Source organism: Poromitra crassiceps, assembly GCF_964638095.1.
Source record: "Poromitra crassiceps genome assembly, chromosome: 4".
Classification (NCBI taxonomy): Eukaryota; Metazoa; Chordata; class Actinopteri; order Beryciformes; family Melamphaidae; genus Poromitra; species Poromitra crassiceps.
The window spans coordinates 19,121,122-19,145,290 of NC_139626.1; the positions used below are offsets into that span (position 1 = coordinate 19,121,122).

Consider the following 24,169-nt stretch of genomic DNA (forward strand, 5'->3'; position numbering starts at 1 on the left):
ATGGTTGCTGTGAAAACGGTCTATTGTTCTAAAAGGGGTTACAAAGGAGATCCCTTCTAGTGAGTGATACCGTTTTGGGGTGTTTGCAAGGGTTCATCAGCATCTAAATTGGCAGAGACAAAAATCCCATCGCCTTTTACACATACGAGTGATTAAGCACTACTTCCAGATTCCTGCAGTAGGCGTACTCTACGCAATATTGTTTTGCTGTAAATTAATAGACTAAAAACTTGGTAAGAGCATCATGAGTTTCATTACCATCATCAGTTTCAACTACAATAAATTCAATAATTTAAACTACAATAAATTCAATAATTCCATACACATTTTACATTTCAAAATTCCATACTTTTCCAGACATCTGTCAGACCATATTTGACATCGGGTTTCCCCCACAACTTACAGATCCCTGTAGACACTTTTGTTTCAGTGAAAATGTAGTACTTTATTTTGTTAGATATAAGACATGGAACCACTCATGTACAAACAATGATCCAATAACATACTATGAAAACTGCTCCAAAGCTAGTCCATCTGGTATTGTTTGGAATGGCACAATAGGAACAGTCTCAGAGGTGCCATCTTAACACCAACTAAAAACTGAAGGGAGTCAAAAACAAACTACCGTAAGTATTTCATCATATAAATTATATCAACATTCTGCTATTACACCAACTCTTCTCTGGCAGGAAAATTATTTGTTTTGGACTGTTGATTCATTGGACAAACTTCATAAACCTGATTGAAACTAAATTGCCCCACAAAACACTTGTAATAGAAAATACCTATCGACCATCGACTGTGGGTGCTGGGCTAGGTGCAGCACATAATGAAATAGAGCCTGCACACCGCATGGCTACTTTAGACTTGTTTATTGATTAAAAAGACAATATTTCAATCCGAAGTGGATCTTCGTCTGGTCAAACATGAAAACACCTGGGCCAAATAGTATTATACTCAAGTGTTTGTTGGTACTTGCTGTGCCAGATCGGTGGGGTTTAGTGAACAGGAGTATACACAATAGACTTCCTGTAATTGCCTCAACGTTCTGGTGTTCCTGGCTTCACCCAAGTACATTTTGGGGTGCATTTGTAAATCCAATCTGACGCTCTACACTGAAATGAGAGCGCGGATGTACGGTACATTACAACGGGGCTCCCAATTTACAAACGGTCCAGTGTGCACTCCGGCGCTTGGAGTGGTGGATCACAGCGGTGGATGCAAAGTTGTTGTCACCAAGTAGCTGCAGAGTGTTGTCTTCATCAAGTAAAAGTTTTTCAGAATACACACCAGTTTGGTTTGTCAACAACTTTCCTTAAAAAAAAAAGTTGATTTAATCGTAAGCTTCCCGTTTTTCCATGATTTTTCCATTTCTTTGTTATCACTGCTGTTGCTTGTTTTGTTGGAGTTTATTTAGGCCCCAGCATTTCACTTGGCTTCACCCACTGGTCAAACTGTTCCTCTGTGAGGTAGCCGAGCTCCACAGCCGTGGCCTTCAACGTTGAGCCCTTCTTATGGGCCGTCTTGGCTATGGTGGCAGCTTTGTCATAACCTGAAGGGGACAATATATGCATATATGAATATGAGAGAGAGAGAGGCCTTAACTTCACGATTACACTGTCTGACAGAAAAAATGCTGAAAACCTACTTATAAGACCATGTGCACTGTAATTAGCAGGTGAAAAGCATTTGATTACATTTTAAACTGCTTTCTATACTATTACTACTGTACTTGAAGACGATTAAAAACATCTATCTATCAATCAATCATTCAATCAAATAAATCTAATCAAAATCATTGGCGGAATTGTATTCAAGTACAGTAGATATACACTCACCCCAACCCCGCCCCCCCCCCCCCCCCACACACACACACACACACACACATCTCGAGGGTGACACAATAAAGTTGCTATTTAGCTGATGCTCTAGCTGTAGGAACCAGCTAGCAGCTAGCGTGTGCTGGTCGAAAGAAAATACTTCCTACATGAAACTGCTCACAACAAGGTCTGTGGATTATCTTGAGTAACGGGGTTATGATTTCTGGAAAGAGACATCACTGTTTTTCAAAATGTATTTTTTGGGTGCTTTGACCCCCACAAGCCAAATGACATAGTGAGCCTCCCCTGAAACTGTTTGGAGCCTCCCACTTTGAAAACCTCTGGTATGGAAGACCATATTAAGACTGGAGCCTTTGGACATACCAATGTGTTCGTTGAGTGCAGTGACCAGCATGAGAGACTCGTTCATCAGCTTGTTGATTCTCTCGGTGTTGGCCTCAATGCCCACCACACAGTTATTGGTGAAGGAGAGAGCGGCGTCGCCGAGCAACTGTGCAGAGTTCAACACGTTCTTAATCTGAGAGGGTGACAAGAAGTAAGACCAGGAGAACTGAATAGACTCAAATATACAACAGTATAACATACAAGATAAATTTTCCCCATAGACGTTTTGGAAGAATCCTTATAAAGAGTTTTAAGCCTGGAACCAAGCCAACCAGCGAGGCGATGAATCGTAGGAGTGACCACTGAAACGTCTATGGAGAAAATGAATGGGCCCACTGTGCACGCACACACACACACATTTATGCTCACACTTCTTACAATCATAGGTTTGAAGACGTTGAGTTCAAAGTGTCCATTGCTTCCTCCGATGGTGACTGCCACATGGTTCCCCATCACCTGGGCTGCAACCATGGTAATGGCCTCACACTGGGTAGGGTTCACCTTGCCTGTACGTATAGGTATATATCACATACAAACAAAAATCCATCAACTTATTTTTATTACTGTGTATTTGTGAAGAAAATATTGTTTATTGTATTATACTATTATTATTATTATTATTTTCATTATCATTATTATTGGATCCCAAAAACATGATCTGAAGAGTAATCCGACTCAGTCGTACATCTGAGGACACACATACAATCGCAACATAAAGTGTCCATCAAAATATGTCATCAATAAAGCACTGCAGGAATGAGTCCGGAAGTAGCATGTTGGATCTTCAGGGGAAAAGTGAATGGGGTTTTAGAATGGGGATTTCACTTAAATGCATAAAATAAGGTCTGTGGTTAACAAAGGGTTATGGGAGTAGTAAGTTGTGTTCAGCAGGATAATCTTCACCAACATGAATCACTTTTATGACTTTTGAAGCGTTTTCTGAAAATCGTGTTTTTAAAAGAACACATTTACGTTTCAAAGATTATCCTGCTGAACACAAATTACCACTCCCATAAACTTTTGTTAACCACACACCTTATTCTATGCATTTAAGTGAAATCCCCATTCAAAAACCCCACTCACTTTCCCCCTGAAGCACCAAAATGTCCGGGACTTGCGCCTTGCGACTACAAAAATACATCATCCCTGTGGTACTCTATCTATATGTGTTTACAAGGACAGGTGTTGTAACGACAGGAAGGCAGCAGTCACTCGAGCTTATGCGAGAGAGAGACAGAGAGAGAGAGAGAATGAGAGAGAGAGGGGTCACCAAAGGTCAAGGGGTGAAGTAAGAAAAGGTCAGGCCTAAAATAAAATAAGCAGCTTGAAATGTGAAGCCATTAGATGGTGGCCTGTAGGTGGAGAGCGAGTGAGCGATAGGAATAGGCAGACAGAGAACAAGATCAAACAGGGAAATAGAGAGAGAATAAGGAGGGCCAGTGTGTGACAAAGGCAGAAAGTTGCTTAGAATTGCTAGAGAAAGTGCTTTTCACTTACAGTGAAATATACGTAGGGACACTCTGGACACGTAGGGACCGCTGTTTTTACTGGGGGATCAGGGCTCGCTCTCTTATGGGTTATGCCCACTGATGCCAAACTCAATCCAAAAACCTGTCCGTTTTACTGCTATAATATGACTTTAGACCTGTTATGAATCAGTGGGGTCTTTTCTAATATTCTGGCTAAAAAACCGAAGCTCAGACCACCACGTACGCGTCTTGTTTATTTACAAAATTCTCATCATTGTTTGGAATGGGGAGTTAGCCCCGCCGCCCCCCTTGCTCCCGTGACGCGTGAGTGTCCCTACGTATGGGTCACTTATTTCTTGAGGAAACTCTGTTAAAATGCATTTTTTTTATTTTTTCATTACTGTTCTTCTGCCATTTCTTAAATTGCTATGATGTGGTAACCTGACACTGCCAGATGGGGCGGTATGATGTGGTAAAATGGCAGATGCATCAAATTTGGACCAAGATAGATATCCATGTGCAAATGCTGCTGAAGAAATATCCACCAAACTGGCCACACCTATCATCGTGTCTTTGAGCAGTCAAATATTTTAGAAGACGAGTCTGCATTACTAGTAGCTGTAAGTAGAACTTCCATTGCACCATTGCCTTAGTGTACTTACAAACAAAAAAGCTCAAGATAATGTTTTAGAAAACAAAGAAAACTTTGCCTGTAGTTGTACATATCTTGTTTTTGTAATCAACGAAAGCAGCTGTGCTCGTGTGTGAAAGGATGCAAGCTGGCAGACTGATGGCTAAAGGCTAAAGGCTTTGAATGGAAGAAGAGGTTGTAAAGCATTTCCAATAACACCTTTTTGCCGGTCTCTCTGAAAGGCTCTAAAAATACAAGTGTCTTCCTTCCATAAGATACTGCTGCAGTGAGTGAGGGGGGGGCTTTTGTAAAGAACAAACAAAACATGTGATTAAAGAACAAAAGCCCCCCCCCCCTCGCCGCTGCCACAGCAGTGCAGCAGTACCGCAGTAAAAGGGCCAAAACTAATTGACTAACAATTCTAAGTGTTGGTGGATAACAGCTGTTAATAACCCACATAACTGTAACACAACTACCATAAACGGAGCAAACGGAAAGACATTTATTAAATAGGTTTTGACACGGCTTCAAGTAGCCGATACCGATCAATCCAAATCTAATGGACGAGCTGCATTAACCCTAACAGTGGCCTCTGGCCCCTCACCTGGCATGATGCTGCTTCCTGGTTCGTTCTCAGGTAAGATCAGCTCTCCAAGCCCGGAGCGGGGTCCCGATCCCAGGAAGCGAATATCGTTGGCAATCTTCATCATACTGACAGCCACTGTGTTCAACGTTCCACTCAGCTCTACCAGGGCATCATGGGCTGCCAGAGCCTCAAACTTGTTTGGAGCCGTCACAAACGGCAGACCTACGGGAGACAAAAACCTGTTAGTGTGTGTGTGCGAGTGTGGATTGTGCGGTGTTGTGGGAAGCCATCATGACAATCTGTTGGTGGACGATTTGATCCAAAAGGACCTTACATACCGGACATGCTCTCAAGTCACCCAATACGACTCCAAGTCAAGTCTCAAGTGTCTCAGATGGTCTGTTTAACAGTCCCAACAGTCATTTCCAACAAATTTACAATTTCAAATTATTTCTTATGTGTAATAAAATATGATATACTGTAAGGGAGAAAGCAGTCCAATAAATAATGTATTGTACCCGACAAATCTGAAACCTAACAATAACAATAACAGCCTATGTACACAATCTAATGTAAACACAGCCCCATAGAGTGTGTGCTCGCTGGCTGGCTCACTGCGTCAAGCCCCAGAGCAGAGAACCGTCTGGCGGGTCCCCCCGGGGGGACAGCCTCCTCCTAGCTGAGGCAGAGAGCTGGCTGCCGGTCTTGAAGCGAGCCACGCTAAATAACGATATTCCTGGAATGTGAGTTAACGAGCCAATTACATGTCCTTTGCATGTACATTAAACAAAGACATTACCGTCGCTTTATTTTTTATGTTACATGCTTATTGGCTAAGTATATTAATATTTATGGGCTAGAAAAGTCTGCCCATGTAGGCAGCCATGTTGCCTGTTTGACATTTTCTTCTAGCCATGAAGACTGATTGACAGCTCCTGTTATGTCACGATATTATTGGTTGAAATTTGATAGTACATGTCGATGTAAGCACACTGTAGATTTTGTTATGAATGAAGAAAACAAGTTTGATGTAAAAATCCAAATAAATTAGATGTTTCTGTTGTTTTTTTGCATACATTGTTAAATATGTGCACTCTATGACCCGGGATGTGATCTAAAATAGTTTAAAAGTAAATTTTCATTTCAGCTCGACTTTAAGTATAGATGAGTATATCATAGAGAGAAAACGTATAAGAGAAAACAGTAAAATATATCAAAAGAAAATTTAATATAATTCATTTGAACGTAGCATGAACTTTCCACAACAGAAAATGCATGTGTGCCTGTGTGTGTGTGTGTGTGTGTACCTTAGCTCACCTGTGAGAGAAGCGACAGTCGCGGCTACTTTCTCAGCAAAGCCGATGCGGGTGTTGAGTCCTGTGCCGACCGCGGTGCCGCCCGCTGCCAGCTCGTACACCTTGGGCATGACTGCATGCACTCTCTCTATACTGTATTTCACCTGCTGCACATAACCACTGAACTCCTACACACACTCGCATCCGCACACACACACGCACACGCATGCACATAGAAACACACATCAATAATCTAATCTATTTCTCAACGTTTGATCCACAATTCCACACAACGGCAAACATGTCCATCAACAGGTACTTTATGTATCCTGTTGAAGTGTCATAGATAAAAATGCTGAACCGCCGTTTTTTGTATGTTGGAAATACTAGGGCTGAACAATTTATAGATACTATAAAATATTGAAATTTTTTCAGCTTGAGACGACAAGAGTGCTTAAATGGCAGGTGCGGTCCTTGAAAGAGGAACGCTCCTAGCGCGTCCTTACCATAGAGAATGAATTGCAGAAAGGCGCTGGCTTCTCAAAAACACAGGTCCAATGTGAACAGCCCCCTTAAGGTGTTTTAATTTGCACCAATGTTAACTTTTCCTTACTTATGGCTTCCAATAGCCTTCTATTGTGGCGGCTAAAGGTTATTGCAAAACACATGCACTGGCAACCTTACTGGCCGAACCCTGTACTGCTGTACCTGTCCAAGTGAGAGGGGCACGGCGTCCTGAGTGTGTGTGCGTCCAATCTTGATGATGTCTTTGAACTGGTCCATCTTAGCAGCCAGGGCGTCGTGCAGAGCCTGCAGGCCGGGCAGCAGCACCTGGTGCACCTCTGTGGCTGCAGCGATGTGCATGGCAGTGGGGAAGGTGTCATTGGAGCTCTGTACAGGTGACACACAGCCGCATCATTGTTATCGTTTTGCATTGTTATCTACTGTTATTCAGACTTGTCTGGCAAAAACTGGCTTGGAATCAGGAAAATGTGTTTTTTTACATTTAACCATCAAGTCATCAACTGATCAGGATCCAATAGGACTTGCAAGCACTTCATAGCCTTTCTTTTAACCTGCTTGAAAGTGCCAGATAGGGTGGACTTTGGCAGAAAGTTTACACAATTGTACAAAAGTATGCATAATCAATTATGTATTATTTTCTGACTGCTGATCTGCTCACGTTTGAGTCCCACATTGTGTTGCATTGTATGCTATTATTTGAACCACTTTTCTTTCAAAATGCATTTCCAATTTTTATCGCCTCCTTATACGGTACTTGAGTATTTATGTTTAGTATTTTACATAAAGTGATAGTGGTGCCATAAACCCCACCCATCACACACCATGAATTCCCACTCCATGCAGGTAAATGCTAAGCATGATTTACTGTGTAAGCTAGGTGTGAACTTGAATAACACAAATGATTGAGGAAGTGAACATGGGTCTTTTTGCCCCGTTTGCTCATTATAGACATGGTTTCTTGAACACACACACACACACACACTACCTGACTTTTGTTAACGTGGTCATTGGGGTGGACAGGGTCTTTGCTGCCTAGTTGTCCTCCCAGGATCTCAATGGCTCTGTTGCTGATCACCTCGTTGACGTTCATGTTGCTCTGAGTTCCAGACCCAGTCTGCCACACCACCAGAGGGAAATGGTCATCCAGCTTCCCAGCCACTACCTACACACATAATATCACTCATGTTAGATTCTTCTTGGCATCTGAAATGGAGTGCACTAGTTGTACTGGATATCAGCACGGCTGTGATTTGGTGAAGACAATCACAGTCGTACTGATATATACAGATCTGGCCTTAATTATCTTTGGTCGCCCTCTGAAGTCCAGCTGCGGTGCAGCTATATGCAGTAAATTCAACAGTACAACCAGCAGGGGTGCTCAGGGTACATCAATGCGTGCCTTGATTCATCACAAGGTGCACATGGCCTACGGTCTCGGTGGAGCCACAGAGACATGGCTGTAGGAGGATTATGTTTATGCAAGGAATAGTGACAACATCATGTGTCACAAAACACACATCTGTTTAATCATTTTGACAATTTGTTCAGTTGTAGCTTGAAAGAGAGACGATATTGATTAGCGTGAAGCTATTTCTCATATAAAGTTAGAGAGCCAAAGTCACTTGACGGAATTTCTTCCAATTTGGCTCAAACATCGACTTAGCCTCAAGGATGAACTGACTAGATTTTGGTGGTCAAAGAAGGTCAAGGTCACTGTGACCTCTCAAACGCCATTTTCAAGCTTGTTAACGCGATATCTGAGGAATGTCTTGATGGAATATCTTCTAATTTGCCTCAAACATCCACTTGGACTCAAGGATGAACTGATTAGATTTTGGTGGTCAAAGGTCAAAGTTCAAGGTTACTGTGCCCTCACAAATGCCATTCCCATGCTTCGGGCCTGGCTATTGCCGGCGGAAGCATAATGACCTCTGACAGGGAAAAGTGCAATGGGGAACGGTCATTCAAGACGGAATTCCGAGTCGGAAACTCGGGCAAGGTCTACCAAGCCCGAGTTTGCCGAGATAAACACTCCGACGTCACAATCAACATGGCGGTGCACAAAGAGACGTTACTTTTTGACCAATTTTTCACTTTATCAGGTGTTTGTGTTATGAAACAACTTTTAGTTGCCATTTCGATTCCCATACAGTTGATTTGTGCTTGATAGAAGCATGTGGTTGCCTACTAGCCGTCTATGTTTGTAGGCGTGCAGGTTTTTCCGCACAGATGCACTGGAATGCATTTAGAACGGAACATGGAAATACTGCATCAGAACTTCTGACACCCGACTTTCAATGGAAAGCAGCATAAATATCAGCACTCATGGAATGCCTCTTGTCCAATCAAATTGCTCGACGGGAACTAACTGTTGTATAAGTATGCATGAGTGGTTGGGCTTATGTCTGCATGTCCTTGATCCATGTTGTAATATCTGAATACTGTGTAAATTAACGGGTGAAGTAAAGCATTTGAGGTGTACTGTATGTATGTGTGGTTGTGTAACCACTCCACCTCGTCTGCAGCCTGAACGATCGCATCGGCGATCTTGGGGTCGAGGCCATATTCCTTGTTAACCTCTGCAGCCGCTCTCTTCAGGATACCAAAGGCCTTAATCACCTGGATCTAAGAGAAAAAGACAGACACACCAGCGGGGAGGCAGAGGGAGAGAGAGACAGATAGAGAGAGAGAGAGAGAGAGAGAACAGACCGAGTGGTCGAGAGATGATGCCCAGTATGTGGAGAAAAATCATGCATATAAATCATAGCTGCCTCTGCTTTGTATGCCGGTCAAGCATATCGTGTTGGCCATAAAAATAAAACCCAAGCAGCAAGATACAAACAAATACACAAAAACCTCAAACTTAGTTTCTGACACTCTACTCTGACAAATAGGCTGGAGGTGCTAAAGTTATTTTAAAAAATCAAGACAAAGGGAGTTTGTTTTAAAGTGATGCTGATAGTCTATTTAGTCCAAATGTGTGTTCAATGTGACTGAATACAAAAGGCACAAAATTTGACTTCACTTTTTGAAAGTGTTTCCAAAAGTCTTTGACAACACTCTAAGTAACTCAACTTGATACACACAAGTGACATACAATCACCATTCACTTGAGTGTGTTTACATGCACACAATAATCAGATAACAGAATAATCAGGTGTGATTTCCATGTTAAGTTTTCATGCACTTTAGTAAATAGCAGGAACTCACTTCAAAGTGCGTGAATGGACATTGAGATTGGGCCATGCACTGAATAAAACTGATGATTCAGCAGAAAGCTAGGTGTGTTTATTGGATTTCTAATAATCCGATAATGGCCTTTATCTGATAAAGGATTATGCTGTTTACATGAACACTTGATAATCAGTTAACTCTAGAAATCCCATAATATTATATATTTATAATATATAATAATATATAATATAACATATATTTATTAGTGTGCATGTAAACGCACTCTTATTTTGACAAGTGACATTCATCGACTGGTTCCAATCATCCATTTCTGACTTACTGGCATCCTCTCAGATGCACCCCCTATCTTGAAGTTCATAGTGGATCTGACTGTCTGAGCACCATAGTACTTGTCAGCTGGCACTTTGAGCTCCCCAAATGTGTCCCGTTCAATCCTGTACTCTGAACTGGCCTGTAAAAGAACACACACATGCACACATGTTCAATTTAACAGTGTAAAATAACCCATTAGACGCATGATGGTTAGCTTGTGTGAATGTTAGTTGCAGGTGTTCCTACATTGCAAAAAGCCAGAGCTTTGGATCTCTTGTCTAGCTTTGGGAAAGATGCTAGCACTCACAAATGATGACTGATGCTTGGTTTCAGTTTAGAATAGGGCAATATCATGCGAATTCTCATTTGGAATGGATTTGGACTTATACAAGTTACTGGACAAACTTCAAAAGGCCAGACATATGTGCATTGAAGAGAAGACACATACACTGACTCTATACTAGTAGATTTATATTGAAAGCCCTGGAATTGAAAGCAATATAACTTGCAATTGTAGTAAATTGTGTGCCAAACAAAAAGAAAAAAGAAAAGACTTAAAACAATAATGGTGACATGTTCGATTCAAGTGTTGCTGCCGTGCCAAAAAGAAAACTGTTTAATGTGATTGGGTGAGGATGTCTATAGTTACATTATGTACATTTAGGCACTGCTAAGCTGTAATGCTCATAGCCAATTGAATAAATCCTGTCTGAATCAATCTTACCTTATTTCATATGGATCAGTATAATGGTACTATGTAACCTTACACATACTGTATCAGTATGTGGTATAACTATGGATAGATGGATCGCAGCGTTACTGAATAGACAGTATCGTAGTGCATGACAGTCTTCAGAAATGGCATTACGGGTAACGTTAACTGGTATAACATCTGCACTGAAAACTGACTTTGACCTCTGATGCTAATGTTAGCAAAGCCGATTTTGAACTGACAAGCTAATCAGCCAGCACGAACATATGAAGCTTTAACCTTAGCTAAATAAGTAGTTTTGGGTTATTGCAAAACGCAAAACGTACTCGCAAGGTTAAAAGTCCAACGCGACTAGAGTTGACATGCCACTTAGCTTGCTTGCACACTAGCAAGCTAATAACGTTACTCAATTTCAACAGGCTAAGCTATAGGAACGAAGGTCACTCTGGGTAATAGATGATTCTATTCTTCTTACAAAGTCAGAAAACGCACCATTCTGGACGGGGTAATGAGCCTGGAGTTAACGAGGTGCTTCGGGGAAGTCAGGAGTCTGCAGTTAAAGCGCTGCACGCTTCTCAGACAGCGATACATGGCTGCCGTGTCAGTCTCTATGGTCAGGAGGGATGAGGGGTGGAACCTTGTGAGCCAACCAAAACCTCAGTGAGGAGGCGGAATCATATTCGTGTAACATAGAAATAACTTCCGCACGGGCCGACACGGAAGTGACGGAATCAAAAAAGAAAAGAAAAAAAGAAAAAGATAAAAGATTCATGAGAGTTGATCAAGGTGATATAAAAACAGTGTCAATGCATTACAGTTAACTTTAATCAGAAGAAACAAGGTGATGACATTTAGAATGACAAGAAAAATCATAGATATATCCTATAAGAAAAATACCCAGTTACTATGTGGTTTGCAATTTAGATGTTGTGGGCCAAACACCATGGCAATATCATTCAGGTAAGGGTGCCAGTTTTTCACAAAATGAAGCATGTTGTTGCTGAAGATGATAGCGTTTGTTTGCACTACATGTCTGGATGAACATTTAAATGCATTCAAAGTTGTGTGTACCACAGGATCTCATGGCGGTGATGTCAAAGAGCTTTTTACAAAGCATTTGATATACAGATGTCATACAGTCGTGACGATTCAATGTTGTTTACTGTCCCATACTGCTTGCCTTCCTGTGATAAAAAAAGAAATTGTACAGTAGCTATAAGCACTTTAACCAATATGTATTGGATTGCTCAGTATAAGGATGCACACCATCAACTATTTTGGCCGATACAATAGATGCACACATTTTTTCCCCACCCAATTTCAGAGATCATACATTTTCTCCTGTAGCCTAGTTGAATTAACATTATGTCTAGGATACTCTTATTGTGACAGCCCACTGCCAGATGCAAACATAAATACAATGCTTTTCAAAATGTACACATTCACTTGGCAAAATAAAACAACTTCAGCTTAGGTTATCTATTGATTGAGCATTTGGGCGTAATACAAAGATTTGCCTGTCATATTGGCAGAAATGTTCATTTCGGGCTGATAAATTTATCGCCAGATAGCCTAGTGATGACGTGCCGATATTGTGCATCCCTAGATTGCAATATTGTATTTTTTTTTCTTTATTTTTTTGTACAATTTGGGAAGAACGTTCATCTTAATAATGACATTTATGCGGCCAATCAAGGATAAGGGAAAAGAGATCCACCCGTTTAGAGATTCACTCAGTTTTGATATAACTGATCCTAGTTGGCAACACAATTTTTTTCAGTTTACAGAGGTCACAATTTTATTTTTCAATCATCTGTTATGGGGAAAAAACATTGAAATCTTTGTCACTGCGTGATATCAAGTTGCATAAAATCTATAGCACATTTAGCACATTTTTGAAAAAGGTGCTGCAGCAAGCAAGTAAAAAGTGGGAGTTCTACAGATACATCTCTAAAACCTCAACATATAAAATGGCAAGGAGCTGATCTTCTGACACTGTCCTAATGGCAATCAATAGCTACTGTATATAGAGAGAAAATACCACTTCATAGTTTTGGATGGCATGGTGTTTCAGTGGTTAGCACTGTTGCCTCACACCAAGAAGGTCCTGAACCCCGGTCCGCCTCGGGTCCTTTCTGTGTGGAGTGTACATGTGCTCCCTGTGTTCGTGTGGGTTTCCTCCCACCACACCAATACTGTACACTTTTCAGTGCCCCTGACCAATAAGCATAACTGGAGTTGGTCCCCAGGCGCTGCACTGCGGCTGCCTGCACTGCGGCTGCCTGCACTGCCCCTAGTTCTAGGAAGGTGCCTAGAAGTGGATGGGTCAAATGCAGAGGATGAATTTCCCCACGGGGATAAATAAAGTATAACTTAACTTAATAGTTTGGTATAAACATGAAGAAGATACATGTTTATACTAATTCAGTCATCATAGTTCATTCTACTGTACAAACCCAACCTGAACTCAACTGGTGCAGATTCAATCTTGTTCACCACCACGATAGTTGATTCTAGTACTCTTCTTCCTGGAAGGAAGGGCTAGCACACACCAGACTCATCACCTCTGCTCAGATCCCCCCACCTCAGATGCCCCCACCCCCCAATACAACCTGTAAGGTAAGAATGCTAAATCCCAGGTGAACCTAGCTAGCTTTAGGTCAGCAATATACTTTCAGAAGTTCCTGAAAGGGAAAGGGGAGGTGTGCATGCTGCAGCCCATCACTGATGAATTTGGACCAGCAAATCCATCTTAAAACACAGATCCACGCTACAATATGTCACTGTGATCTACAATGGATCTTTCTTGTGAAAAGCCACAGCCTGCCTCTGCTGAAACTGAGGCTTGTTCTTCTTCTTTTTGTCCCACTGGCACATCACAATATCCCTGAACGTTGTTCGGAAGGTCTTGTTACACAGGGCATAGCACATCGGGTTGATTGTGCTATTAACATAACACAACCAGTAGCCCAACGCCCACAGAGTTTCAGGGATGCACTCCTGACAGAAAGTATTGACCAACACCATAATATTATATGGTGTCCATGTGATGATGAAGGCCAACAGGATGGCACTGAGTGTCTGCGCCGCTTTCTTCTCATTCACCTTCTTGTCATTCTTACGCTTGCTGATCTGTGTCTTGGCCTTGGAGGCCGAGAAGCGCTTGGCCATTGCAGCATCTTTGATAGTGATGGCTGCAGTTGATTGGTCGGCAGCCAAAGACAAGACAAGGTTTGATTTGGACTCCTTTTGACCTTTGTTGGATGATGACAACCCTTGTTTTCTCTTCGGCTTTCCAGATTTCTTACCATCTAGACAGATAGATAGATAGATAGATAGATAGATAGATAGAAATTATTTGTTATCTATCTTTGTATTAGTAGTATACATACACAAAAGACACTGGCCCTCATTTATCAAACGTCAGCTCTGCCCTTATGTACGCCCGTTTGAGCCATGTGGACTTGCAGTGCAGCATTAAATCTGGCTCGGATAATTATTATTAGACCATATTCTGACTTAAAAATATGTAAATATGTAGTGTATGGCAAAATATTTTGTAAAGGAAGGCCTACATCAGGCATGTTCAAAGTCCGGCCCGGGGGTCAGATGTGGCCCTTTGACCGATCTTAAGTGGCCCTCAGTTTGTCTCTCAAAATATACTATATGTGGCCCTCCACACAGTATTGGTTAATCAAGCGAGTTCAATTCACATATTTTCGGTTCAACTAACGATGACAGCACTATCATACAGTTTGTAGACAAGCACCAAGTAGGAACAACACAGACAGAACTAAAGTTTTCAGATGGTAAACAACATCCTTAGAGTACAATTGTATATTTGTATTGTATGTGATTTTGATTTTTATAACCCATATGATGCGAGAAGCAGCTGGCTGGCCCCTCGGTAACTTCACATTGTCTAATCTGGCCCCCATTCAAAAAAGTTTGGACACCCCTGGCCTACATCGACTTGGGTCACTCGTGTGATACAAGCATTTCCAATAACCCCAGAATTGTTAAATTCAAAAGTAAATTTATTTAAAACATATAGATGTAGGCTATTCATTTTCTAAATTAATTTGATCAAACGAAGTAGGCTAATACTCGGCAGAATACATTTTCTGACCCCCCCCCCCCCCCCCCCCCCCCCCATTTTCTCCCCAATTCCCCCTGCTGCCCCGGTCGCTGCTCCACCCCCTCTGCCGATCTAGGAAGCAGTAGACTAGCACCATGCTTCCTCCGACACATGCGCAGTTGCCAGCCGCTTCTTTTCACCTGACATTGGGGAGCTTCACTGGCAGGACGTATTCCCACCAGTTCCCTTCCGCCCTGAACAGGCGCCCCGACCGACCAGAGGAGGTGCTAGTGCAGCGACCAGGACACATACCCTTAATCCGGCTTCCCACCCACAGACACAGACAATCGTGCCTGTATGGACACCCGACCAAGCCGGAGGTAACAGACAGAGGGGGCACGAACCTGCAACCCTCATGTTGGTAGGCAGGGAATCTACCCCTACACTTCCCAGATGCCCAGTAAAGCTACTAGAGTGATAAGGGACCATAAAGCCACAACCCCAGGCTTCAGGCCCAGGTCAGGGATCATAGTCGCCCTCCCACCTCCTGGGACACAGGGTGCACGAAGGGTCGGAGAGTGAAAAAGATGATTTCTGCACTCAGATCTGCACTGGATCCTGCACTTGTTTGATAGATGAGGGCCATTATATAGGCAGGACCTGTTAGCATTAGTATTATTATTAGGTCCAACCTGTGGACTTTAACAGGTCGTCCTCCATCTCATCGTGGCCCTCCAATGAGGTCAGTTGGGAGCCGTCTCTTGACCTCTGAACTTCCACCCCAGGAAGATTCACAACAATCGAGTAGATTGCTTTGGTTGACCCCTCCCTATCAACTTCCTCCTCAGAATCTGACTGGTCCATAGAGCCACCGGTTTCATGGTTGTTCCAGCTGTCACTGCTGCTGTGCTCTGCCTCATCCAGCGTGGTGGTGGTGGTGGTGATGGACCTCTTGGATGAATGGCGACCTGGCAGCAGTGATGAAAACTGGAGCAGGAGCCCACCCCACCTCCCCCTGTCTCCCCGTCCTTCTCCTACCCCAGCCTTGTGTTTATGGTCCTTCCCTGAGGTCAGCTGACTCAGTTCATAACTGCTGCAACTCCGTGAGCTCCCCATCTGGGAGAGCATGGTTGACGATACCTCCTGACTGCTAGTCCCACATCCTTTAGCTCCTCCTCCACCACCACTCCCTTCATTCTGACCCTGGTTTGGGGTGTTGCCTGACCCAGACCCCCGGAGGCCTGCTAAATCTTTAGCCCGGTTCTCTGTCTCCAGGTAGATCTTCCAGTATAGGATTGACATAATGGTCACTGGAAGGTAGAAGGCAGCAATAGCAGTGCAGAATGTGATGATGGGCTCGGATAGGAACTGGATGTAGCACTCGTTAGGCTGGACGGTCCGCTCACCCACCAAGTACTGCCAGAATAGGATGGCTGGGGCCCAGAGAATGAAAGAGATCATCCATGCTAAGCTGATCATGGTCATGGCCCGCTTGGTGGTCCGCTTGGCCCGGTAGGTCAACGGTCTGGTCACAGCGAAATACCTAAGAAAACAAGAGAGGAGAGGGAGGAGACAGATTAATGAATGACAGCAAGTTGACCTGTCACGGTCCTCATACTGTTAGACTTTGTGATCAGTGTAAGGTTTCATTGAGTCTGCCTTCTCCGATGTTGTTAAATGTCAATTTCGAGATGTCGTTTCTTCTGTCTAGTTGCTCGATTTCTGCCAAAGAGGAGACCAGTTTCTTTTTTCTAGCTGTGACACCGTGACACAACTTCCACATTCCTTTTTTCCACGGGTGTTTCTTTCTCCTTCGTAAGGGATAGCCTAACAACCTATACATGACAAAGCTAATGGCAAAGAGGTTCATCATGAATATTCCTGGCCTTGTAGTCTATAACCAAGTGGCAACTAATTTAAAAAATATATATAATTTATCTTATGTACCTGTCAAAGCTGATGACCAGCAGGTTCATGACTGAGGCATTACTGGCCACATAGTCTATAGCTAGCCACAAGTCACACACCACTGGCCCTAGAGCCCACTGGTCCATGATGATGTAGGTGGTGTACAGGTTCATCGACACTGTGCCAATGGTCAGATCAGCAAATGCCAGGCTCAGCAGGTAGTAGTTGTTCACAGTCTTCAAAGCCTTGTTGATCTTGAATGACACCATGACCAGGATGTTGCCAGTAACGGTGACAAGGGAGAGTGAGCCGGTGAGGAAGACAATGATGATCACCTGAAGATTGAGATGAAGAGGGAGGAACATTATTTTGCACAGAGGAACAGGAGGGAGGTGCATTAAAGGATAAGTTCACCCCAAAATGAAAATTCTATTATCTACTCACCCCAATGCCGATGGAAGGGCGGGTGAAGTTGTTTAGTCCACAAAATGTTCATTTTCACAGCAAAACACTGTTGGAGAATTCTCCTAAATAATTGAAGTGGATAGCTCCCTGCCCTTCCATGAGCATAGATGGAAAGGAGAGCAGCAGCAGCTTCTGGGAGCAGCAAAAGACCCCCAGGTACATAACAAAGCAAGCAACAACGACAACAGAAATGACATTGTTTAAGTCAGACACAACATGAAAGGAGGAGGTGTTGCAAACGGCTTGCAGAGGAAGCAGCAGTGTTAGGCAGACTGAAGCAACTTTAAATAAGGCGCCCTGTTTGAGTTTAGCCAATTGAATGCATCAGATGTGGACTGACTTTGAGATCAGCTGCTAATCAGCTGTGGGCTGGGTTTGAGAGCTGGGCTTGACTACATGGCCGGAACTAACGCCATGCTCAATTTATGCAACAGTGTTTTGTGTAAAACTCCACAAATGTTTTGGGCACTAAAAAACTTCATCTGTCCTTCCATCAGCATGGTGAGTAGATAATGACTGAACTTTCATTTTTGGGCGAACTTATCCTTTAAGGTGCAAAATGCATTACAATGTATATAGTTGAAAGTTAAGACATTCATTGATCTTTATTTCTCGCTTTTGTCATAGTGATGTCAAACAGTGTCATAGAAGATAGGGATGAGCCAGTAGGCTACACCATTATCTGTATCTGTTTAACCAACTAAATGATCTGTATGACTGTATCTGTACATGATCTGTACTCGGAGGGGGCATGGCTTAAATCAAAAGTGTGGATTATACTGAAAGTGGGTGCGGCTTAAGTTTTGCTCGTTTGTGGTTGTTGTTGTTGGCAGTTCAGCATGCTGAGATGCCACCAAAATGTTCAAAGTATGTCAAAACAGGGTATTGAATGAAGTACTCTTATTTGTATCGGCGTACTGGTGTTGTTACTCGTCACTTTTTTAAATGATACCCAGCCCTAATCACCAGTACGGATATTGACACATTGTACTCGGATGATACTCGTACTCGTACAAAGTACATTATCTGTACCGGATACTCCTTTCATCCGAGTAATCTGCTCATCCCCAATAGAAGAAGTATACATTTTATTTATTTTACCAGGAAGTCAACATTTTACAAGAGAGACCTGGCCAAGGTAGCAGCCATAAAGAAACAAATAAACGTATACACAACATGAATACAGAATCCACAATAAATCAGGAGAGCAGCTATTTAAAGATAATGGCCTCATGAAAAGCAACCACATCTCCATCACCAAATTCATCAATGGAGATGAATGCAGCTAATTTGAGATCATTTTGCAGATCATTCCATGCCCACGGTGCACAGCAGGAGAAAGCAGTTTCCACCAGTTCTGTCAAAACCCATGGTACATTAAAAAGCAACCATTTGAAGGAGCGTAGCTGGTGGAGACCGAGAAGGGAACAGAGGCAGACTGGCATGGGCGGGCATTGAGGGTCCAAGCCCACCTACTAAGTAAGTTTTGACCATCCTGGAAGAGATTTTTTTACCCCTAGGATGATGATGGAATTACTGCCTCTGATTGGCTTACCCTGATATACTGATACTTTAACCCTAACCAATCTCACTCCTCATGCCTAGAAACCTGACCAACCCCCAACCAGAGTGATTTAAAGAGAAAGTGGCGCCAACGGAAGTCCAAAATGCTTGATGTGACTCAGTAGCTATAGTGTGAGCAGGGGAATAGTTCCAGAAAGTATGTTTGAATAATGGTTTGAATGCATAATATAATGCTCATAATATAGAATTTGATTCTGGTAGATCCGCTGGATAAAACACGGTGAGTCATCGTTTCTGTAGATTGCCATGATGCAGCCAGTGAGAAAAAGGCTTTTCCTGGTGAGAGCCAAAGGAAGTCTGGAAGGAGGTGTCTCTTCCAAGAGTTACAACCGCAGTCAGAGTCTCGTCTGAGGCGGGAACAGTGAGACCGGCCCGGCTTCAGCTGTTCGCCGACAGCCTCTCTGCTTCATCCCACTGTGGCTCGAGGAGGTCCGGGCAAACGGAGCATAGGCCCAGCTCTGACAGAGACAGAGAGAAGTTGTCCTCGTTCAGTGAAAATCCCTCTCCCCTCCGTGTCATGGCAGCAGCCAGCGGCGGGTGATGGCCACGACTTTCGGGAGCGAGACTGCTGATGCTGGGCTGTGGAGTGCCAGGGTCGGACGAGTGCTGACCTCAGCCTCGTAGTCCAAGCAGAGCACCAGGGCTGTAGGCACGGAGCTCTGAAGCTACCACGAGCCCTTCCAGGGCTGTAGGCACGGAGCTCTGAAGCTACCACCAGCCCCTCCAGGGCTATAGGAACGGAGCTCTGAAGCTACCGACCACCAGCCCCTCCAGGGCTGTAGGCACGGAGCTCTGAAGCTACCACCAGCCCCTCCAGGGCTGTAGGCACGGAGCTCTGAAGCTACCGACCACCAGCCCCTCCAGGGCTGTAGGCACGGAGCTCTAAATGCTACCACCAGCCCCTCCAGGAGAACGCGCAAGTAGGAAGCAGTAAGGAGCCCAATGCAGCCTGCTCTCCCCATGGGAAGAGTGTTGATGATACACTCCAACGAGGCAGAGAAATAGAACAATGTGGAATGAGCAATATGGCAATGAAATGCTAAACTTGACAACTTGAAGTTTGCCTTCCACAATGTTTTGTCTGTCTGTCTGTCTGTCTGTCTGTCTGTCTGTCTGTCTGTCTGATAATGGTAATTGATTTGTATAGCCCCTTTCTAGATACTCAAAGCGATTCACATATCGGGGAGGGGGCGGGACTTAACTCATCCACCACCGATGTGTAGCACCCACCTTGGTGATGCACGGCAGCCATTTTGCCCCAGAACGCTCACCACACATCAGTTATCATGGTGGAGAGTTTATGCGTGTCAATTCCAATTAAGTAACGAGGGATGATTAGGTGGCCATGATGGAAGGAAGGCATGTGTGGGAACTTAGCCAGGGCACCAGGGTTACACCGATACTCTTGTGAAGAGTGCCGATAGGATCTTTAATAACCACAGAGAGTCTGTTCAAAGTGTGCTACAATTGCCACTTGCAGTTGCAGCTATATCTTAAAATAGAATCATTGCCATTGTTACCTGCCAGATAGTATGTCCTCCCAATGGGTCAAACTCCTCTGCTGGCAGGATTTGCGTCCTGTTAACTGGTGAACCAGTGAAGTTCCATCCTTGCCCTGGGACATGACTGACATTATGCTCCTGCCACCCACCAACACTGTCAGATAACATGGTCGACTCCTGGTAAGTGCCACCTGAAGTTGTGACAAAACATTCATAATATAACAAATGAAATAACAAGGGCCAAATGTATAAACCATGCGCACACACAAAGAGTGTGCTGCACCACACTTTGCAAACAGGTTTCCGAAATTACAGGCCGTGACAATTTGCATACACATCTCTCACACCACATGCGTAGCCTACTGTACACACGTCTTCTGAGTCCGACTAGTGTGATGTTGCGAGTTAGCAGAAAAGGATAATGTAAGTGTGAATTTGGGCGACATTTTATTTACAGGTTTTTTCATTCACTACATTGTGCTATGATGTAATCTATAGTTTAAAAAAACGTCACTATGATAACATAGCGATGGATGAGTGGTTAACAACCGTTTTTCGACAAGCCATAAATTCGTTCCATTTCGAGTAAATGTTTGTGACCATGCATTATAAACATTATAAAGATAATGCCATTTATATGACAAATAAATACATGAACTTTAGATACATACAGATTATGATCCTGTATTATTGGGGTGTAAGACTAACCTCCACCTGCACACGCCATTAAAACATCACTATATAAAGTATAATATATATATATAAAGTATATTATAAAGCTGCATTAATATTTGTATTACATATTTATTACAGAGTTATTAAGCACTGTTGATTGAGGAACCAGATTCCTCCAGTACCTAAGAGGGTGGACTTGGCTACGATGGCGGTGTCAGGCTGGTCTCTCATACCGGGAGAGCTGTTATTGAGGAAGAGGACGGGATCAGAGCTGAAGTTCAGACTCATGATGGCCAATGGACATCTGGAGAGGAGAGGGGATGTAAAAAAAAAGTGTTTATTTATATTTTCCATGGCGCAGCCAAGGGCATCATGAGGCAAATTGAGGTCAGTCGGTCGGCGGGTCGGTCGGTCGGTCGGTCGGTCGGTCGGTCGGTCAGTGAGATGATGCACTCTGCCAGATGGCCTCTAGAGGGCATTTTTGACTGTGAGCTGCAGTGTTTCAAGATTCAAGATTAATTTTAATAGCCACTAAGTAATTAGGTTACAAATGAGGTCACACTAGAAGATTGAGCAATACAGAAAACAATCTCCAGTTATAAAATGCAAAGTAAAAAGTCCTTTAAAGTGACCTTTAATATGGGATGGGGGTAGAATAGTGTCCGTGGGATAATGTCCATGGGGGTGATCCCAGCTCATTACTAAGCCAGTTGTGCTCCAGGGGGGAAGGGGGGTGGGGGTGTTAAGGGGAGTGATAAGGTCCTGATTTGTGGAGGCTTTTGAGTCTCATTGAAGAGGAGGATGGCAGTTGGGAAGGAACTGTCCCTGTGCCGAGAGGTTCTGGTACTGCCAGACATCAGACATCAGTCTTCTGCCATGGGGGAGGGCCTTGAAGAGTTTATGACCTGGGTAGGAGGGCTCGGCCATGATTTTCAGAGACTACTTTAGTGTCCTGGCAGTGTGTAGATCCTGAAGGGAGGGCAGGCTGCATCCAACCACCTTCTCAGCATGGCAAATGATGCACTGCAATCTGGAGATGTCCTTGCGGGCAGCAGCAGCAGCATACCAGATGGTGATGGAGGAGGTGAGGATGGACTCGAGGGTGGAGGTGTAGAAAAGTGCCAACGCTGCATTTGGTACCTTCAACTTCCTCAGCCGCCACAGGAAGTCCATCCTCTGTTGTGCCTTCTTGGTGAGAGCTTTGATGTTCAGCTCCCATTTCAGGTCCTGGCTGATGATTGAACCCAGGAAGTGAAAGGACTCCACAGTGTTGACTGGGAAGTCCGTCAGGGTGACGGGGGAAAGTGGGGCTGCGTTCATATTGAACTCCTGTGCATATTGAGTGCCGTTAGTCTGGGTTCCATCTGCAAAAATCCTTTAATCCTCTTTTTTGATTTGTTAGTCAAATTATTCAGGTATTTCCAAATAAATTATCTATTTTGTTTGGCATTATTATATCTGTAAGTTGAGTATTATAAGTTTGTGCATACCATAATTCCTGAACAACTTTATTCCTAGTCCTTTCCAAATATTATGGTCTGTATTAAATTTGTTTGACACACACACACACACACACACACACACACACACACACACACACACACACACACACACACACACACACACACACACACACACACACACACACACACACGTTTTCATGGCAAGATCCTTCCTCTTGAAAACAGTGGGCTTAACTTGTGCTTATATTTAAGATCCCCACATCAAGAGCCTCAGCTCAACCTGCAGTAATTCACTGACAGAGACAGGATATGGCATTGACTTGTACAGCATTTGATTTAACACTCTTAAAAAGGAGGCCATTTTCTGGAACAGACATCTGTGTTATGGTTAAACAAACTAAATGAAGTGTTTAATCCAAAAAGCACATGAAAAAGTGACACTGATTTACCCAGATTGTTATTGGTATAAAAAATAAAGCACAGTATGGGTTTGGGTATGAGCGCGTGCTGTATAATCACACATCATATTTGGGCCAAAGAACTTTGATAAGAACCGAAGGCTAATAGCTTGTTCCACTGCAACATAATGACTGCAGCATTGTGAAAATAAACAAACAAAAACAGAACAGTTTCGCCTCTTGCCTTGACTATACTCTTTGGTGATTGAGCCTATGGTCCATTGATGAAAGCCCTTGCATCTCTCTGTATTGCAACATTTATGAACTTGTGTCTGTGGTGACACTTTCCCCGCCCCCAAACAAACAAGCAAACAAAAAAGATATCACAAGCCGCGCAGAGTTCTTGACGTGTTTCCCATCACCCAGCACCCGCCAGAGAGGGTAGGCGGAGTAGGAACAAGTTGCTGCTGTTACCGCGGCTCCATTCAAGTCAAGCCAAGTCAAGTTTATTTGTATAGCCCTAATTCACTAGCAGATACAATCCGACACTCGCCTCCCCCCCCCCCCCCCCCCACCCGCACTCCATTAATAGTCAATGGGGGTAAACATGAATTAAAACAAGCATTTTATCCTAATCCATTTTATCCACACAATAATTTCTTAGTATGCATTTGAATATAATTATTGTCCTGATCTACAGGTTATCAGTCTGGTCGGTCTAGTAATTAGACAAATATATTTTTAAGACCACAGGATACAGGCTGACTCAAGAGGAGAGAAAAATGTCCAGGTTCTGACGAGAGTGGAGTGCTATAGTGACACATACTGCCGGAAACTTCCGCTGTAAAGACAGGCAGCCATCCAAAGCTGCTGGAGAACTGCTCATGTGCTCCTCTCAATCATTCTAAAGGCAGTTTAAAAGCTTCTTCTTCTTCTTCTTTTTTTTTTTACACTGAAGTGACTGCTGAGAAATATCTCCCACCTTTTACAGTCTACCCACTTCTGCTTGAATGTTTTCAGAAATTGCCAGATGCAACTTTGATTTGATATTGACTTTTGACATGCAACTCAATCTTAACCTGATTAAGGGAATAGGCCTACTCCGACTATTGAAATTGTCATGTACATACCATGTAAGCATCAAAA

The 24,169-nt window shown here is 43.3% G+C and overlaps 2 protein-coding genes across 2 annotated transcripts; both read right to left on the bottom strand.

The window, feature by feature from the left end:
- Window positions 1-427: 427 nt before the first annotated feature.
- fh (fumarate hydratase) lies at window positions 428-11,574 on the bottom strand. Its single transcript, XM_083634559.1, has 10 exons — window positions 11,443-11,574; window positions 10,246-10,377; window positions 9,246-9,356; window positions 7,717-7,893; window positions 6,915-7,097; window positions 6,229-6,394; window positions 4,930-5,133; window positions 2,604-2,731; window positions 2,205-2,358; window positions 428-1,552 (listed from the first exon to the last, which is right to left on the bottom strand). Exons 1-10 carry the CDS (start codon window positions 11,539-11,541, stop codon window positions 1,410-1,412), a joined length of 1,497 nt encoding a protein of 498 aa, XP_083490685.1. The 5' UTR covers window positions 11,542-11,574; the 3' UTR covers window positions 428-1,409.
- A 2,166-nt stretch (window positions 11,575-13,740) lies between these two features.
- chrm3b (cholinergic receptor, muscarinic 3b) lies at window positions 13,741-20,664 on the bottom strand (the record flags this gene model as incomplete). The annotated part of the gene is made up of 5 exons (XM_083635807.1): window positions 20,506-20,664; window positions 16,976-17,271; window positions 15,721-16,571; window positions 15,573-15,575; window positions 13,741-14,261 (listed from the first exon to the last, which is right to left on the bottom strand). The coding sequence occupies exons 1-5, from the start codon at window positions 20,653-20,655 to the stop codon at window positions 13,741-13,743; spliced, it is 1,821 nt and encodes a 606-aa protein (XP_083491933.1). The 5' UTR covers window positions 20,656-20,664.
- Between the last annotated feature and the right edge of the window lie 3,505 nt (window positions 20,665-24,169).

Coding starts and splice junctions, on each gene's coding strand:
- fh (XM_083634559.1), bottom strand. CDS start 11,541: ATGTATCGCTGTCTGAGAAGCGTGCAGCGCTTTAACTGCAGACTCCTG. Junction 7,098..7,716: donor ACCACGTTAACAAAAGTCAG/GTAGTGTGTGTG, acceptor TCACCTGTACAG/AGCTCCAATGACACCTTCCC. Junction 5,134..6,228: donor GACTGTCGCTTCTCTCACAG/GTGAGCTAAGGT, acceptor TGTCTCCCGTAG/GTCTGCCGTTTGTGACGGCT.